General features: G+C 43.4%; 1 protein-coding gene across 1 annotated transcript; it reads right to left on the reverse strand.

Annotated features, from left to right (window-relative positions):
- Window positions 1-10,366: 10,366 nt before the first annotated feature.
- On the reverse strand, window positions 10,367-19,365 carry klf5a (Kruppel like factor 5a). The gene is made up of 4 exons (XM_071480250.1): window positions 19,047-19,365; window positions 16,768-17,941; window positions 15,425-15,484; window positions 10,367-12,978 (listed from the first exon to the last, which is right to left on the reverse strand). Exons 1-4 carry the CDS (start codon window positions 19,209-19,211, stop codon window positions 12,800-12,802), a joined length of 1,578 nt encoding a protein of 525 aa, XP_071336351.1. The 5' UTR covers window positions 19,212-19,365; the 3' UTR covers window positions 10,367-12,799.
- Window positions 19,366-19,418: the final 53 nt, after the last annotated feature.

Raw genomic sequence — 19,418 nt, forward strand, 5'->3', positions numbered from 1 at the left:
TAAGAAATTAAATGTTGCTTAAGGTTTTCCTACAAAAAAATGTAAAACTTAAAAAAAAAAGTATTTATTTTTTGTAAAGGTTTGATATAAGAGCACGTATTTTTAAAAAAAATGAATTCAGTATTCATTTTCAGCAGTTGGCCTTTCAAAAATATTTGAGCAGTGACTCAGGTATTTCCCCTTCCTGCTCTGCTCTGTAGAGGCGGTGACAAAACCTGACATGAATTCATGCATAAAAGATGCTCAGAGGAGGTTATAGAGTGCTACACGCTCATAAACTCCCCCCACAGCAACATTTCAAGTGTTGAAATGTGCAAGTATTCACTGGATATACTTTATTTATATAGCACAAAAACGTATAGTGTAATAAGATATAAATAAATAAAGGTAAATGAAGTGCGATACAAATAAGAGAAATAAAAGGAGGACAACGCTGTAAAAGCACAGAATAAAAAGTATCCAAGAAAATGCTGTTTTAAATCGTGTGATTTAACAAAACCTGTTGCTGAGCAAAGGCCTGGTCTCTCTGGTTTTTAGCCACGACCTGGAAATTACTAACAGAAACCAACCAGCGGATATCAAGTCAGAGATATGTCACCACCATTCTTTAGATTATGTAATAACTGATAGTGTAACCTGCTAGAGGAATCGTTACAGTAGTAAACGACATAAAACTGATGGTCCTGTAGTGTAACCTCAGTAAATCATTTGTGCATTTGTTGGGTTACATATTAGAAACACATTAAAATATAGATGCAAAGTGAGACAAAACCAGAAGAGGGCAGCAAATCTCAATTCTCTCAGTCACTCTGAGCCCAGCAGCTCCTTGAGCATCCACTGAGGGTAAATGGATTACAATTGGTCAAAGCACCGAAGTGAGACACTATAATCGAATTATTTTTGCACCTTATTGATGACTTGCTCCATAACGGACTGACTGGCTGAGCTCCTAAGACTCGAGGTAACTTCAGCAGCGACCTCCAGGAAGAGGCGGTTTGGCAAAAGATAGTGGCGTGTTATTCCATCTGCAGAGTTCAAGAAGCTTTCAGTGACAATATTATTTCTGCCTCTGACTGTGTGTTTTTGAGTGTGTGTGTGTGAGAGAGAGAGAGAGAGAGAGAGAGAGAGAGGAGAGAGAGAGAGAGAAAGACAAGATGAACAAGTGATGGAGAATGAAGCAGGCCTGACTCTCTCCCACGCCTGAAGGTAAAGCTCATAATAATTTCTACTTAGCAGAGAAGCCTGTGGAGAACTTACACAACACGGAGGATCAGCTGAGCAGCCGAGCTCGGAGCTGCAGCTGCCGGTGGTGGACAAACCCAGGAGAGGCCTGATCAGTGGAGAGACAGACAGACAGACTGTCACAAATCTGGGGAAATATAATATATAATAACACGGTGAGTTAGTTAGTTCAGATTTGGCTCTTACAGTCTGCAGCGAGTGGATTAGATTTTTGTCACCTCGTGCAAAAACCATTACAAGCAAAAATAAAAAACAAACATGTGCCAGCAAGGTCACGCCATGTCACCTGTCCCCTGTGTAAATAAACATTGGTGAGAGAAGACTCGGATATGCCACTAAGATGAAAGCAGCAATGTGCACAGTGTAAAAACACTCATCGAAACTTAAGTCTCAGCATCAAAATGAACAATTTCAGAATCATATATGATTGGATTATGGGTGCATATAAAGCTGAGTAGCTCAACCTCATGGTTTATTAATTGACCATATGCCTAGTAAGTAAGTAGAAAGAGTGGAAAGTACAATGTTTCCCTGCAACAACAGATGGAGTGGAAATCTAAAGTCGTATAAAATGGATGTACAAACAAGTGCAAACTCAAAAATTGTTTCACAGTATTTGAGTGAATGAGCTTCCACCACTGCAAATAGACTGATTCCAGAAATGAACTGCGTCTCTGGAACAGGCATCGTTTCATATTTAAGCATCAGTTGTCTTGTTTTAAGTTCTTGACACAAAGTTCAAGAAAAATGAAAATGAAACTAAAGGAACGGCACCAAGACCAACAGGAGTAGCAGCTGTTTTCTTGCTTCCTCTAGAATATTCACTGCTGTGTGAAGAGTACAGTTTGAGTTTGATAGAAACAAGAGATGCATTTCTTTATCAGAGCATATGTTCATGTTCCACAGAATTTTTTTTTTTTTTTGGTCGCATTATGAAGCAATTTTCATTTTTCCTGGGGATGGATAAATCGATTTCCTGTGAAGAGTCAACACTCCGGCAGCACTCAGTATAAAGAACAACCTTACTGTATTGCCAGGCCGACGTGTTTCAGCTTGTGGCTTTAATCAAGCTCATATATTATCGCAAATCTTATCTTATCTGAACACCTCACTCTGTTTTATTCGAATTTCAGCCATGAGCACACCACCTGACGCACTCCAGAATGTAAACAGCACGCAGATGTACGGTTTACCCAAGTATTGTAAAACTTTACCCAAGTCTTTCTCAAGTTTATAACCTCTGTCTCCACAATGTCTGGAGTCTCCACCCATCCTATGTGTGCAGGGTTATGACACTCAGCCCACACTCTTTCAATGAAGCTCTTAACCCCTGCACACACACACACACACACACACACACCTCTAATGTATGATTTATGTTGTAATCAGTGGTATAAGCGACATGAGTAATGATCATATTTATGGTTTTTGTGGAAAGATGCACCATTGTACTCAATCCTCCAGAGAGTGAAATCACATAAAAGACACACAATGATTAACCTCAGTCTGTACATTTTTACACCGTGGCTGCTACACGTGTTTGGAAAACGTCAGCCACTCGCCTTGACATGAAATATGGTTTTCACAAACACGGCCTTCGTGCTTTGCTGTAAGAAACCTGTCTGTGTAGGGCCGTTGGGCGACTTCTCACACAGGCCGGGATAATGCTAATTAGTCCTCGATGATGATGACTTCTTCTTCGCACAGAGGCGCCGAAAAAACTCTCTGCAGACCGCGTGGAGTCTTTTTCCAGTCAGGTGGCATGTGTGTGAGGGGATCTGACACTTCTCTGTCATGTTTCCTGGTGGTTGCTCAGCTGTGACTCACCATCTTTTCTCTGCCTAAAACAGGATAGATAGATAGATAGATAGATAGATAGATAGATAGATAGATAGATAGATAGATAGATAGATAGATAGATAGATCTACTTCTACAAGAAGTCAGACTGACCATTGCTTTCTCATGGAGACAATGGCTCCCAGCTGTAGTGTGTGTGTATGTGTGTGTGTGTGTGTGTGTGTGTGTGTGTGTGTGTGTTGTGTGTGCTGAGGGAGCCTCTTTTCTCCCACTCAGGTCACATCTAAACAACAGGACAGGGTCAAGACCATACAGATTAAACTATTACCATTATGAAGTTAGTAGGACTCGAGGGTGGAATCATGAGCAGCAGTTATGAATACCAGGTTTCATAGAGCACAGTTAAAATGACGCGCAGCTGCCAAAGAAGAAAGGAGAAAGAAAAGGAGGGAGGGAGGAGAGGGCTGAGAGTTAGGGGATATGTGATTTTTAGCCTCTCTCTACGTGTGTGTGTGTGTGTGTGTGTGTGTCTAAGCCATGTGTTTAGTGACTGTGTGTAGGTGTGAGGGGATATTTCGGCTGCAGCAGGGGGATTCAGGCATGAGAGAGGCCTTCGTCATATAAATAGGATAATGTTTTATCTCATCGGAAGAAAGGAGGAGGGAGGTGAGGGGGTAATGAGAAGGGGAAGAGAGAGAGGCTGATTCTTTTCATGAAGCAGATCTGACATGGTTGTCCACCCACAGGAAAAAAAAAAAAAAAAAAAATGTACAACCGTTGCACTCATGTGCGCACGAAGGCACACACACACACACACACACACACAGATTAATATTATGTACACAGGGTAGTATCTGGTCAGACAGGTTAGGACAGGTAATAGGAACGTCTTTTCATTACGTGACATCTATTTATGTAGAGAATTATGTGCTTATCCTGTAGCAGCAAGCGTCTACATGTCTGTCAGCGTGTGCATGTGTGTGTGTGTGTGTGTGTGTGTACTGTACATGCTGCAGGTTAGCTGGTTCTTTTGTGCCTTTTTAATGCACGCCGGTATCATTTGAGCTTGTTTAAATGCCTTCATTGAACACTGAATTCAACATCGAACACCCATTTGTCCCAATACATTGTGTCACTGGACAAAAGTGCCGTGGCCTTAGGTTGAACGCTGGACAGGTCTTGGATAACAGTGTGTCAATGCGTGCATCTCTCCCTCCCGCTGCAAATACTCCTCCAGGCCAGAGCTGAAAATAACAATGTGTGTGTGCGAGGACTTTAAAAAGTATGAGGTTTATGTGTTAGGAATGCTAAGAACTCTGCTGTAACTTTCCTCAGCCTCAATCTTCTTTGAGAACATGAGTTTAACTTCTTCTTCTTCCTTAATATTGCTGTTTCAATTCAGTGGTTCCCAGTGATTACCTTTTTGGCTTGCAACATGCAGTCAAAGTCGTCAGCCGCTCTCACCGGAGACATTAGGATTATATGGTCAGCATCTAAAACTTCTTTCTATTGTGGCTCTAGAGTCACAGAGAAACACACCTCCAGAAGACCAGGTCGTGACTGGCGTGTGTGTGTGTGTGTGTGTGTGTGTGTCACATGCCTGACAGGCGGAAAATGCCCACAAAAAAGGATCAATTTATCATAGACTCAAACAGTGACAAAGTGTGAAGAATGTGAAAATACTGTAAATGTTGCAGATATTAGATCACCTGCACAATGTTTCCCCTTTTTCACACCTTTTGGATATGTAACAAAAGCTGTATTGAGTGGAATTTTTTTTAGTGGCGACGTGCACCTGAAGCTTCTTCATGAAAATCCAGGATTAAAGAGAAAAACCATTTGCATTGTTTATTATCACAGGGCTAATACATACAGATAAACAGGTTAACTCCTACAGGTAAATACGTTTTTCATATTTGCAACCTGCTTGTGTTTGACTGGAACAAAATTCTCACATTAACTTGAAGAACATGTCAAAGCCTGACATGACTCCATGAGTCCTGGCCGGATGCCATTGGTGCTTTTCTGTGATCTTTGTGTTTACAGTGACGGCTGATTGCAAACCAAAATTTCATCCACAATGATAATAAAAACGATTTCAATCAGAGTTACTTGAGTTCAAATCTGAGAGGTCCCTGAGGTTTTCGCTTTGCGTTTTGACTCAGTAATGACTGCCAAAACAAATTAAAGAAAAAAAGTCATACTAGCAGATTTCACATTAAAAGCAAATTGATCTGTTAAACTTAAAAATCACAATGAGAGCAAATAAAAGACTGTGAATTTACTGATAAATGTATTTTTTATATATTGAAAAGTTATTTTTTGTACTTCCTGGAAAGTATTGGCTCATTACTGATGAGCATTAATAACTCCCAGCATTTTTTTGACCCTTCACCTCTCCCATAACATAAAACTACCTCTGTTTCCCCGCTGATATCTCTGTGGTGCACAGTGGTGAATAATGTCTGTTTATGCCCTGCCTAAAAAATATGGTTCAACTTAAAACTCATCAAATTATAAATGTCAGATAGTCTCAACAGTACTGTCTCATTGGGACTTTAAATTTTGGAATTAAGTTTGTCTTCCAAAGAATGAACGGACGGTATTTTAAAAAAAAGACAACTTAACAATGACACCATTGTATTTTATCAGTGTCTTTGCTCTGGGGTTTTTGTTATGACAAGAACTAAAGGTTTCCCCATGGAGATTTAAATTAAAACAGAGCAAACTGATTCCTCAACCTGAAGCAATAACACCAGACAGCACAATCAGGCGCTTAAGCCACAGGTTCAAGTCAACTGTGTGCGCACTGAGTGACGAGCCATTGACCTTCTACTGCATGTAATTTTCCTCAGTCAACAGAAAGTCTTTTTGACCCTCACAGCCTCCCATTTATAAACATTTGATGCTTTGCTCGTTGCAATATCTGACGACATGTTTCTGATTAATCAAATGAGGAGCTGATGTGGGTATATAACGTTGCTTTTTGGAGTGGGAACACACTCGCAGGATTAAACAGAGCCACATGTGGCACTGTGCCTGCTTTTTGACCATTCAAGACTTTTAAATCAAGATAAAGTGCAGGTAAAACTGGCAAGCATGTGAATGGATCTCCATATCTGATGGTTTAAGGAAAAATCTTAAAGGCAGTTATAAAACTGTTCCATAACATATACTGTTTGTTTGCATTATCAGAAGATCCAAAATATTAAAACAACTGAGGAAAAATATATATTTAATATAATTCATGCAGTTCACATATGTACATCTGACTGTCATGTTGGACTGAATACGTGAGATTGTACTTATAATAGGCTCAATATGACTAAACAAACAGCAATAACATGTGCTCCATCACCTCTAATCTATGAAACCATAAAACATGTGAGGTAACAAGAGGAAACTATTAGCTGTTTGGTCAGGGAGGTGTTCGGTACGATCCACCGGCCGAGGAGTGAACGGTGAGCAAACAGCTTTGATGAAGCGTGTGTATATGGACGATGTATAGCCTGCAGACCCTTCTCAAATCACGATAAGAACTCACAGAAAGGCCTCCACTTCCACACTTCAAGTGCGAAAGCAAAAGGGTTTTGTTGTATCCTCTGAAGGCCCACACAGGGTGTCACCCTGAGTGTTTTGCAGGTGCAAAGATATTTGTCTGATATGGAGGGAAGTCTAATGGGTTTGTCCTTTGAACTCATTCTACACGGAGAGGAACCCACCCAGGGAATAATTATACTGCAGCTCAGGTTATCATTATAGATTTCTGCAAGAGTTGGACTAAATAGTTCAATTACTATCAGAATGTTCCACTGAATAATCCTTTATCAGGAAGTGTGTTGATCTAAGACTATTACATTGGTTTATGGTTTATAGGATTTGTCATCTTTTTCTTATTAGTCATTGCGGAGTGATGTTGAAACTCCTTGACAGCTGATACTACATCGTTTTGTTTCACATGGTGAGGCAGTGACAAAAAATGTGAGCTTGAAAAACTAGATTAATAAAACAACTTGTGACTGTGAATAAAACAAGACTTCACCCTTCAGAGCAGCAGCTGAAACTACTTAAGAACATTTGGCTGTCCGGGTCATTATTTCAAGCATTTCATTTCAAAATGAGAGATTACGAAATCACTACAGCCATAAAAAAAAAAAAGAAAAGAAAAGAAAAAAAAACTTTTCTGAGAGTGCACTTCAGCTAAGGTACTGCCTGGTGACTCTTTTCATCTACTCTATGATCAGTGAAGCATTGCTGACTCTGTATTGATTATCAGCTGTCACATACACATGATGATCAGGGTCAGGGAGAGGTCAACCTGTTGGGGACAGAAATGAACCATGGGCTTCCGTTAATACCCTCTCCCCTGTTCTAGCAGTCAGATTGAATTTCAATATTGTTTTCCCTTCATCTCATGTTAGGGATGGTCCATCATGGTGTCCACATCATTTTCAGAAGCAGTGGCAGTGGTTGTTAGGAGCATTGAAAGTAATGTTTGTCATCCTGACAAAGAAAATATGCCCATTTCCATGTCCTGACGTTTCAGCTATCATCCATTTTCAGCCATGTTTGTGGGAAAGTTTCTGGCAATTCTTACAAGGAAGCTCTCATTGACTCGGCTGTTTTTCCGACTGGGGAAGTGACCGCAACACTGGCACACTTCAAAAACCTTAAAATCACTGAAAAAAAAAACCAAAAACATGTGAAATGTGGTGATACAGAGCAACCAAGCTATACTCCTATGCTGGAACACAATCTGACCCAGTGCAGCTGTGTGCCAGTTAGTTTCATTTGGTCATTTCAACACAAATGTAGATATATATGCACCATTTACTAACTGAAATAATTCTCTGTAATAGTACTGACACGGTTTTCCCTTAAGACGCTTTAATGATGGAAAAATCACCTTATTCCAGGCTTAATGATATATATGATGTTGACACTAAGTAATGGGGGCTTGAACAATCATGGTTACTTTCAGTGTCTCCCAAAAAAGAAAATTGTCTTGGATTTCAGAAATCACACACAGCTTCACTCACCTTGTAATGAGACGTGTAACATCTCACCGCTACCTGTTAAGCCGTCACAGGGGCCTAAAATCTAAAAGAAAGGATTATAATTAGCCACCTTAAGGCCCTTGTCATTTTACTGGATGCATACTGCCATACAAACTCCTGGGGTCTGGGGTCCTGGTGGCAGTCTGATTTTCCCAGTTAATAATTCCTCTTCAGTTGAGGTTAAAATGTTGCGCTGAGTGAAACAGCAAAATGGGTTCTATTTATGTTGTGGTTTTATCCAGAGCGCTTTAGTATTTGCTTCTAGTTCACCCATTCACACACACACTAATGGCCCAACCATTGAGAGCAATTTGTGGTTGGGAGTTTTGCCCAAAGACACCTTGACATATGAACAAACCGCCCTACCTGCTGGGGCACAGTCGCCCCAAAACATCACTGGTTGGGCTGGTGCTCAGGGTGCTCCTCCGGAGTGAAGGGTGTGATGGGTAAGCGATTAAAAACCATTATATGTGACCTTTTTTACCCTCTGGTGCTTGTGTTTGTCCTCACAGCAACTCCTGTACAGTGCGAAACACAGCCGGCTACAATACAGTGTGTACTCTATGTCAGCAGACACGACGAGGCTCTGATGTTTGGGTTCAAACCTCTAACGCTTTGTAACGACTGAGCAGTTCACCTGAGGCAACATTTTTTAAAATGAACGTAGCGTCTTGAAATGAAACCCTCCTCGATTTCCGATATTATCTTTAACTTTGTGATAGCGTGTCAGCTGTTCTGGTATCTCTTCAATCTCTGATAACAACATGTTCTATTCTGAGAATATTGGGTAGGGTTGACTTTGGAGGAAGTTGCATATGTGTGTGTGTGTGTGTGTGTCTGTCCGGGCTCCCCGTGGTCATTCTATTGGTCTTCTGAGTGGGTGGTCTGTTCCAAGAGAGGAGCACTGGAAACATTACACCTACATACACACACACACACACACACAAAGGGAAACTGGGAATCACACCAACGCAGCACAGCAGAGGGTGGAGCAGGCAGGAGCCTTCTTCCAGATGTGTGACATTAATTTAGCTGATCCCAAACATGAACCGGTAGCTCCCACTCACTCATCACTGCTGTGTGCATGTGTGCGCATGTGTGTGTGTGCGAGTGTGTGTGAAACATGCGTCCTAACTTTTTAATGTTCACACGCTGCAATCCTACATGTTCCACTTATTTAGAGTAATTTGGAAGACTTGGTGAGAGAGAGAATGAAGATATGAAAGATGAGCGCCTGAAATAAGAAAAATGTTCTCCCCCTGAGTTTCAGGAGGAGGAAAAAAGATGGAGCGGAGAGGGCTACAGGGAGACGAGGTGCAGGATTAAAGAAAGGGAAAAGATGAGGAGAGGAGCAGGTTATGAGAACAGTCTCCACTCTGACCCACAGAGCAGCGCCCCTGGACTTTCATACAATACTTTCCACCGGGAAGGAGGCGAAGGAGGGGAGGGGAGAGGAGGGGAGGGGAGGGGGATACGGTGCATGGAAAGACAAAGAGAGAAAAAAAAAATGAAATTAAATAAGAAGACTGGAGGAGGAGGAGAGCGAGAAGAGATGTAGGAGGACGGAAGTGGTTGATTGGGTCCCCCCAGAGATTCTTATGTTTAGATTGTTCTGCATTTCACTTCTTTCACTCTCTCTCCCTCCACCTCCCTCTTTTCTGACATCTGAGGTAGATTACAACAGAGACCCTGGGTCACATTTATGACTTAAACCAAGAACATATGGTGTGTGCATGTGTGTGTGTGCGTGCGCATGTTTGCACGTCCATTTCAATGCAGTGGGATTCCCCTCCTGTCCCCGAGTGGTGGTCAAATTTATTTTCTTGTCCATTGTCTCTTGCTGGGATATCAAAGGACTATTGTTTGTTCATCAGCAAGGGTGCTGCAGGTTACTTGCAGGTCCCGGACGAGAGCGCTTCACCTCTCCTCCACATCTTCTTACCTTCTTATCTCCTTTTGCCTGCAACTGAACTTTTAAGTCGTGCTGGATCTACCGCAGAAAATCCCAGACACAGAGGATCAGCACTTTCACAAAAACCCTGTTCAGATTTTAAAAGATTAAGTGTGGTTATGTCTCATTTGTTTCATTTGGGCCTTGACGAGGCCCCACAGACGCCGCTCTCTCTAGCTACACAACATGGCTTACTCTTCCAAAACATGCTTTAATATAAAACACATAGACAAAAAAAAAACTATATGCACCACATACTTCCTTAAGCAATAAAATTCAGTCATTGTCACCATTAACTTTGGCACAAAAGCACATGTGTAAAAGTGTCAGTTGACTTTATTAGGATCGGCTTCACTCAGTTGAAGAAAAACAACTTTTGTCTTTGGAACGTTTACCATGGAAGAAAAAAAAAAAAAAGGATTTATAAAATAAGTTGTTGGAAGGACAACATTATATAAAACAATGGCATCAAAATATCTAGACAAGAAAACAAAACCAAAAAGAAAGAAAAAAAAAAGGCTCAAATATTTTTGGATGCGGGGCTTTTTCCTCTTTTTGCCCTTTTGTTTACAAAATAATAACAAAAGAGGGAGAAAAAAAAAAAAAAAAAATCAAGTTATTTACAGTGCATATATTTACATTAAGGCATTTTTGCTGGGGAGAAAGACGGTTGATCTGATACAACCCCCACTTCTACACAATCAAATAAATAGATTTACCAAGATACATTACAGTGCTATATTATCTTAACGCTACCTGCAGTGAATGAACAAATACAGTTGTAAGTTCAGGCTATACCACACCAACAAAATGGACACTGGAGTGTACATTAAAGCACAGGTTCACATTTTTTCATTCAGGTCTGTCTCAAAACAATGTTTTCATGACCATATGTGCATTAAAGGGGTGAAAAATCAACTGGGTATCTTCCAAACTTACTGTCTTTTTCGTAACAAATTCCCTCTTGTTTTATTCTTCAGCGCAACGAGGGAATTTCACACTGATAAGAAAGTTTGAAAGTTTGAAAGATCCCCATGTTTGATTTGTCTAACTCAGAGAGATAAAGCCTGATATTATCTCCAGCTGATCCTCACAATTCAATCCCAGACAGAATGAAGGCTGTTGATTTCATCGCCTCTCACGTCCATGTTTCAGGCGTCTGTTCCTGGCCAGTGTGGACAAGAGAAACACCCGCAGCCGCCACTAACTTGCAAAGCACATATGGGCAATGTGTGTGTTGTTTTAGGAACGTCGTGAAGAAAAGCATGAACCTGTCCCTTAACGAAACACGCGTCCACATTCGATTGACTGATAGAGCTGCATTGCAAGTTAGTTGTGTACAGAGTCAGAGAAAGGACTGACTGTCACTTTAATTAAAAAAAAAAAAAAAAAAATCCACATAATGTCAGGATGTCAGTGAAGTGGCCTGAGCTGAGCTGTTAAATTACAATCAATGATGGCTAACCTTGTAATTTAAAATACATTTCCTTTTCACCCGAGCTGGGTCTAGAGATTGAATAGATTAAGAGATAAAAACAGCACCATGCGTGTTTTAAGGACTATCTGACATTAATCACAGCTCTGCTACCACTGAAGAAAAACACATAAACCAGAGGAGGAGGCACTTAATAAGGTGTCGACGAGGAAGATGATACTTTGGTTAAAACAGTTGAAAGAACAGATGTACAGTAATTGTATTTTTGAAGACGCTTAATTCAAGCTTGTGCATCAGATGCAGTCGATTCTGTTGAAAACTGAATGAATTCTAGGACATTTCTACAGGCTCTGCTTACATTTCTCCAGCTGGGAATCCATGGAAAGACAATCTGAATAATTCATCACCTAATTGCTGCTCTTTAGCAACCATCCACCTCCCTCAGTTTCTCATTCGTCCTCAGCTCTCCTCTCTCTAAAATCTAAAATCTCTCTATCTCTCCATCTGCACCCCTCCCTCCTTTTCTTTTTTTTCCCTCCCCCCTGCACTATCTTCCCTCTCTCCAGAGTATAAATGCCTTCAATTTTTAATATCTGAACAGCAATGATTTGTGAGATTCAGTCCAGTAGTGATAATAATCGTTCCAGTGGTGAATGAGATGCATGTGCCAAAAGGCTCAGACTTAAAGATTACCAGTTCTAGTGCAAACCAAATGATTTGGTAAAAAATTAAATCTGGATATTCCAGTTATATAAACAAACTAACAAACCATGGAGTAAACAAAGATTTGGTTTGACTAGTTTTGCAAACAAAAGCTTCTCCTTTATAAAAAAAAATATATATATATGAAGCCAGTTCTGTTAGAACAGAGAAAAAAGATGTACAAGTTTTGAATGGTAAGTGCTTTCATTCCAGTCACACAAAAGAGTCCAAATGGACTGGAGACACATTTTGGAGCTACCATTTTTTTTTGTTACTATTTTTCTTCTTTGTATTTGTCCAAACTAATCTATACCAAGTATATCTGGAGGTTAAAGGACCAGGAGCCTCACCTGGCCGTCATCTTTCTACTTTACAACCTCCAAACTGTCCCACTCCGGGTTAAGAGCAACACGTTTGTTCGGCTATCGTACTGTTTTAGCAGTGATAGCAGCACCGGGAGGAGCTGTGGTGTCAGTGAAAGCTGCTCTGCATCAGGCAGATTGTAGTTGTGGGAGATGGAGTGAGTGCTTTATGTCTGATAGTGTTTGTGTATTTGTAGAGAGTGTGTGTGTGTGTGTGTGTGCGCGCATGTGTGTTCGTGTGTGCAAATGCTGCTAGTTCTGGTGTCTCTTCATGTGCAGGGCGAGGTGGTCGGATCGGGAAAAGGCGCGTGAGCAGACGGCGCACTGGAAGGGCTTGGCACCAGTGTGCTTCCGATAATGACGCGTCAGCTCATCCGAACGAGCGAAGCGCCAGTCGCAGCTGTCCCACGTGCACCTGTACGGCTTCTCACCTGCAGGGAGGGAGAAAAAAGACAAAGTCCAGATGAGTGGAGCGCTGCGACCCTCTGAAAAACTGAGCAAACTGCAGCACCGAGGTGAATTTCTTGTGATCTCTGGCACTCTGTGACAGAGCACAGGCTGCCAATGTGAGATTATAGGTACCGATAGTGCTGATTACACTGATTATCGTTCAAACAGAGAGTGATTCCCTGTGTAGACAGTTGGGTGGAGGAACTGGGGAAACAGGCTTTACTGAAAAGTGCAGTTGTCTAACAGCACATACAGTCATACCGCTGTCACAGGCATTCATCAAGCAGCCAAACACTAACACTGCACAAGTTTCCCACGGACGACTGGTTTGTATTGTCTGCCTTTTTCTCCTGAGCGTGTCTCTTTGATGGATGAGGTATGGTCCTTTGTCACTCTGTCATTCCACCAACCACCAGCTGCAGCCACAGGCACTTCATGAGGACTACTGTGATCAGGCCCTTAGACACACAAGTCAACCACCCACCCTGCCGTACACAACCTAGAGTCCAGGTCCACCGGCCCAGATGTGGGCCTAAAAAGTGGCGACCAAAATTATTTTTGCACTTACCATTTGTCATGTATCTATCTGTGCAGATGATTTTGGTTTTATTGGTCCAGATTTCAATATATTTGTATTTAATTTATGAGATTTACATTAAAAAACATGACATACTTGACAAGTATTTCTACAGGTATAATAATAAGCCTCCTCCTTTGTCTCCTTTCTCAGCTTTGTCAAATTTTTGTGCCTTTTATCTGCATTTTTAAAGGTTTGGTGCGACAACCTTCTATTAAAATACATTTTCTTGCTTCCCCATGTAGTTGCTTGTTGTGTGTGTGTGTTGTGTACAGTTTGCTAAATGCGTCCGATAGCTTTGTTCTCTTCATTTAGATGAACAGACCCTTTAAACAAGCGCAGCAAGTTCTGCAGTCACTAAAACCAACCACCGTGAACCTGTTCAGAAATTAACCACAGCGTCGCCAAACTTTCAAACACACGCCTGAAGCTGAACACAATGAGGACAGACAGACAATGAAAAGACGCTGAAAAAAAAAAAAAAAAACAGTAAGAGAGTGCTGAGAGGAGTGTTCAGTTCTCACAACACCCTCACAAACACATGCGCCCACGTACGCAGACAGACACACAAACAATCAGGGTAATGGATGTTGATGGAGATTAGAGTGGGAACTCCCACTGGGACCCAAACGCATTAGGAATCATCTCATACAGATTACTGACAGGTGTGTGTGGACGTGTCTGCGTGCGCGTCTGTCTCTGTGTATGTGTGTGTGTGTGTGTGTGTGGGTGCGTTCACGCAGCTGAATAAGAGAAGTAGAATGAGTAACAGACAAAGATAGAAACGGGCAGAGGAGGGGTGGGGTGGGGGGCAGGAAGGGCTGAAGGTGGGAGGGGGGGGTTAGCACAAAAGCAGAGGAGAAGATGATTAGATGAATGAAAGAGATAGGGGAAAAAAAAGGGAAGAAAATAACTAAGTGAGACTGACAAAAGCAGGGAGGACACGGAAGCTGCTGCTGCATCCCTCTTTACGTGTCGTGTTCTCATCTTGTGGTCTGTAATAACTGCAATAACCACAATCAGCCTGCAGCACGAATGACGCCAGATCTAATTGTCGTGTCATGTTCCCCAAGTACTGAAATGCAAGGCAAGCACACCCACAGCAACGTTCTGAGAGAGCAGCTGAGATTCACAAGTGGAACAGATTCTGGATCGCAAAGTGTCGAGAGTGAGTTTTGCGCATGTGTATCCAGATGAGCGAGGAATGCGTAGATATCAACAGAAGCTTTGTTTTGTTAGCTGGGGTGAGGTGGGGCCCCGACACCTAAGCGCTTGTTTGTTGACTTTGCTCATCCAAAACTAATAGTTCAAATGCGCTGTAAATGTGAAAGGAGGAAGGTGAGCGAGGGAAAGAGGAGAAGAAAGGGAAAACAAGACAAAGGAAAGTGGAACGCGAAGGCATCGCAGTGATGACTGAAGTGGAGATGTGATGGACAAGGTGATCTAAGATAACTGTGTGACTGCACAGAGAGATCTTTAAAGTGTAACTATTTATAGTGTCAAACAAGCCCGACTGGTCTCAGAAATGCGTATCAAAGCATTCAAACATCGACGTCTGAACAGGCCACGGGATCCTGAGAGAGATGGCACCACACGTCTAGCACTGGCCACATAGTGTGAGAGTCATCCCCTGGCAGAAGTGTGTCACTTCCACCTGTTTTGATGGAATAGTATATTGGGCAGTGGATGGGAATGGGGTAGGATACATTTACACACACATGCCAAGAACACAACACTCTGCCTAGCAACACGGTGCCAGTGCGGATACCGAAATACGAGTCGCGTGGGCAGCGTCATTTTTTTGACAGGTCCCGTTTAAAAAAGCGGCATTAATAGGAGGAATGTCTTACCCGTGTGGGTCCTGAGATGGGCTTTCAGATGGGACGACTTGGTGTAGACCTTCTTGCAGCCTGACAACAGAGATAAACACAAACAGAAGGCTGAATCCAAATCCAAATAATTCACATGCGCCAGATATGTATTTACCCAATAAACTAGGCTGTGGTGGTATGCTAGAAATTTGCACTAATGAAGAACAGAGCTGTTTGGAAAGACATATAGTAAATGGTTGTTTTGTGGAAAAACAAAAACTGGTCTAAGACATATTGTGATTGTCAAAAACTTCACGTGACTGTGTTGAAAAAATTGGCCCACAGGCTTATTTGGTGATAAAAACTGTATTTACAAAGATATTCCCTCAACCACATGCCACTAAACACACAGAGAAACCTTCTGTTGACTGCACCTGTTAAATGGACATCAAACTGGAAGTATTTTAAGTTCAGGATTACAAAACCCTTGGCACATTATCTTAAACACAGTATGTAGATTACAATGTCAGAGAGGTCATCGGGATTTGGAATGATTTAGAAAGATATCCATCGGTTTTCTGTGACTATAAATAAGGAAATGATAGAAATGACTGTATTGTAAAGACAGAAGAGTGAGCACTGTGACTAATATGCACTGGGCAGAGTGTGGATATGACAGAACTGCTTCACCTGACTGTAAAAAAAAAAAAAAAATTAGACGTGTGCTAACATGCTGCAGGAGGCTCCGCTTAAGCCTATTCTACGCACTGCCACAGGCTAGTTGACATTAAATATCTTGCATGTAGCTGCACATCACCAAAAAAAAAAAAAAAAAAAATCTGTTTGTATAATCTCAAGCATGACTTCATGCAAATGAGTGTGTGTGGAAAAACAAATCAAATGACTTAAGGACAACAACTATGTAATTAACACACCCACACACTCACTTCATTACTCAGTCATACCAGTGATGACTTTAAAGCCACAACAATGTGTGGGAGCTCACGGCCCGAGAGTGCCAGAGCTATTTGAGGTGTAATAGCAAATGTACAAAGTAGTTTTTGAACCAGATAGTTAATTGATAGGCAGTGACTGGTGGTCTTCATCGCTGAAATACTCTAATTCTAGAGCAGCGTCTTCACTGCTGTGGCTGCAGAACATATCGTGCCTCACAGGCCTGGGAAAGTCGTTCAAAGCACAACATATAATTTCAAAAAAATGCAACCGGCGTCTTAAAATAAAGCTGGTTTTCTTGAAGCTGACCTTTGCGAGTGACCAGGGATTCACCTGACCGCAGCGCAGTGTAAAAATAAACACACTCACACGACAGTGACAGGAATCAGCGTGCACATGCAGTGGCGGACCTGTGCTACTGGTCTAACCTGGGTAATCACAGTGGTGGATCCGTCGTTTCTCCAAGTCAGGGTTGTTCCTCCGGCTGTAGCGGATAGGCACAGTGGTCTGAGCTGGGGTTGGGGCTGGGGTCGTTGCAGGGGGTTGGGGAAGGACCGCGGCTTGGCCCGGGACCGGCGTGGGACCTGTATTGAGGGGCAGGGCTAAGCCGCCTGGTCCAGGGCCAGGTCTGTGTCCAGGGGTGCTACCTGCCAACTTGGAGGCGATGGTGGCTGCATACGAGGGAGGAGGGGACATGGTGTGGAGCAGCTCCTTCTGCCTGTCAGGGCTGCCGGGCTCCGAGCTCGGCGGAGAGGGCGGCAGGTAGGGCACCTGCTGCTGGAGGAAACGGGCGTGTGGCTGAGCGTGAGGATGTGTGTACGCCCCCCCACCCAGGCCACAGTACGCAGGCTTGGCAGTCTGCTCCTGTTGAGACGCAGAAGATGCTACAGGCAAATCATGGAAAGCCGTGTGGATTGTGGAAGTGGAAGTGTGCTGTATCTGCTGCTGATGCTGATGCTGCTGCTGCTGCTGATGATGATGATGATGATGATGAGGATGATGCTGATGCTGAGCCTCCATACCATTACCATGGTGATGGTCCAAGCCAGAGTTTAGGAGCTGAAACAGTGAGCCGCTGTTGTCGTGGTGGTGGAGAGCATGCTGTTCAAACTGTGACGGCATTTCCTGTTTGACAAACACTTCTGGCACTGAATCGCCACCTTGGCTGCCTCCCGGCTGGTTGAAAACACTGGTGAAGTCCGGTAACCCTGTTAACGTCATGTTTATGGCTGAGGTCTCCATAGCAATACTGCCGGGGCCATGCCCAGATGTGCTGCAGCTACTTGTGGGCGTAGTGTTGGGGCAGTGCGCCTGTAGGTTGGGGGAGAAACACGGGGAGGCAGACTCTGTTTTGATTTGGGCGAGACCTGTGTGGTTCTGGTGCTGAGGGGCCCGCACCTGCTGACACAAGCCCATCCTCAGGTAGGCGACGTCGGGGAGGTAAAGATTCATGTTGAGCGTGTAGGGAGCCCCAGTGTGATCGTCAGTGAAGAACTGATCCACCGCAGATGCCCCGTCTCTGTGTGACTTCTGCTGGCCGTCTGCAGGAGGCGGAAGGGAGAGAGGCTGAGGGGAGAGATACCTGTCCATCTCACATTTTGCCTGTTGATAAAAAAAAAAAAAAAAAAAAAAGAAAAAAACACACACAAAAAGAAACAGATCATTTTCTGGTTTTAAGGTCAACTCTGGTGAAATGAAGCGCACCCAGCTACGACTTCAGCAAGTGCTTCTCATGAGCCACCATGAAACTATTCTGGGGCACTATTTTGAGAAGACAAAGGTTTGATAGGACAGTCACCGCTGAAACATTTATCAAGTAGTCATCAATAGGCGGTTGCCACATTCCCTTTCTGCGTGCAAGGCTGAACTCAAAAACCCATCAGCTGTGGGGGCAACAGTTGAGGATCAGGCCACGGTCTTGGTGGAAATAAAGAACCTGATCAAATCCCTCTCACATAAAACACACCTGCAGTTAGGAGAGCAGACCAAAGAAGCAGCCTGTCACTGATCAAACAGGTGAACAACTTTGTCGACCATGTTGTGCCTCTAATGCCTGTGAATCTGAAGGATCTGCCCGGTGTAAAAGCCCTGCAGCAGAGGATGAAACAGCAACATGAAAGGGAATGGGGAAACACCCATGCCTCCCTGTCCGCCGCCGCAGCAGCAGCAGCAGCAGCGGCAGCAGCAGCAGCAGTAGCCTGGGGATGGGCTGCTATTTCTAGGCTCCTGATCCCAGCAGCTGTTACACAGACCTCTCTCCTCTGCCGCACAAGTTTCCTGCTAACTGGGGACAGAGCTGCCGGGACCTTTCCGTCCGAGGCTGGAGTCAGTTGTTGTCAGGGTGGTATGATGGTGAGAGGGGGACGCCAAGAAGGGACCAACAACTGGTGGCCAACTGGCTGGCACAGGAAACATGCGGTGAATGCGTTTGCAGGCGGAGCAGCTCGGCTTCACGTCCAGCTGGTCTCAGCCTGCTCGCTTATGACCGCAAATAGTGCTCAACCAAGGGGCGACTGCCATCACGCAGCTAGGGCGACTGGAATTTGGAGGCCAGCGAGAAAAAACAACACACACACACAAAAAAAAAAAAAAAAAAAAAAAAAAAAAAAAAAAAAACAACAACCTGGGTCTACAACCAGTCTGCCACGCCCATTCAATGAAATACATCACTCATGTGTAAAGTCGGTTGGATTTGTGTCCGCTTTACCTGTGTGTAGTCGTTTTGTCCAGCCTTGTCTGTGTCCGTGAGCTTGCAGTCCAAGCCGAACAACGCCGAGTCCTCCAGGGGGAATCCAGCGGGGAGAGTCGCCTTCTGCAGCGGATAGAAGGGATCCTCCTGCCCGCCGCCGCTCATCGTGAGTGTCGCGGCCATGAAGCTCCGACGCAGCACCGCAAACGCCCGCTCGTCCTGTTGTGCAAAAAGGAGGATGCTACAGCGTACCAGGGAGAGGAGTGAAGCCGACGAGGTGGATTGGTGGAGTTATTACTGTGTGCCTGTCTGCTACATCTCCTTCCACTTGTTTCATCCCTCCACCGGCCCACAGACAGTTTTTCTATCTCAAGGGCGGAGCTGTCAGTG

Source organism: Trachinotus anak, unplaced genomic scaffold (assembly GCF_046630095.1).
Source record: "Trachinotus anak isolate AG129_WGS33_773 ecotype Australia unplaced genomic scaffold, CSIRO_AGI_Tana_v1 ptg000007l, whole genome shotgun sequence".
Taxonomy (NCBI): Eukaryota; Metazoa; Chordata; class Actinopteri; order Carangiformes; family Carangidae; genus Trachinotus; species Trachinotus anak.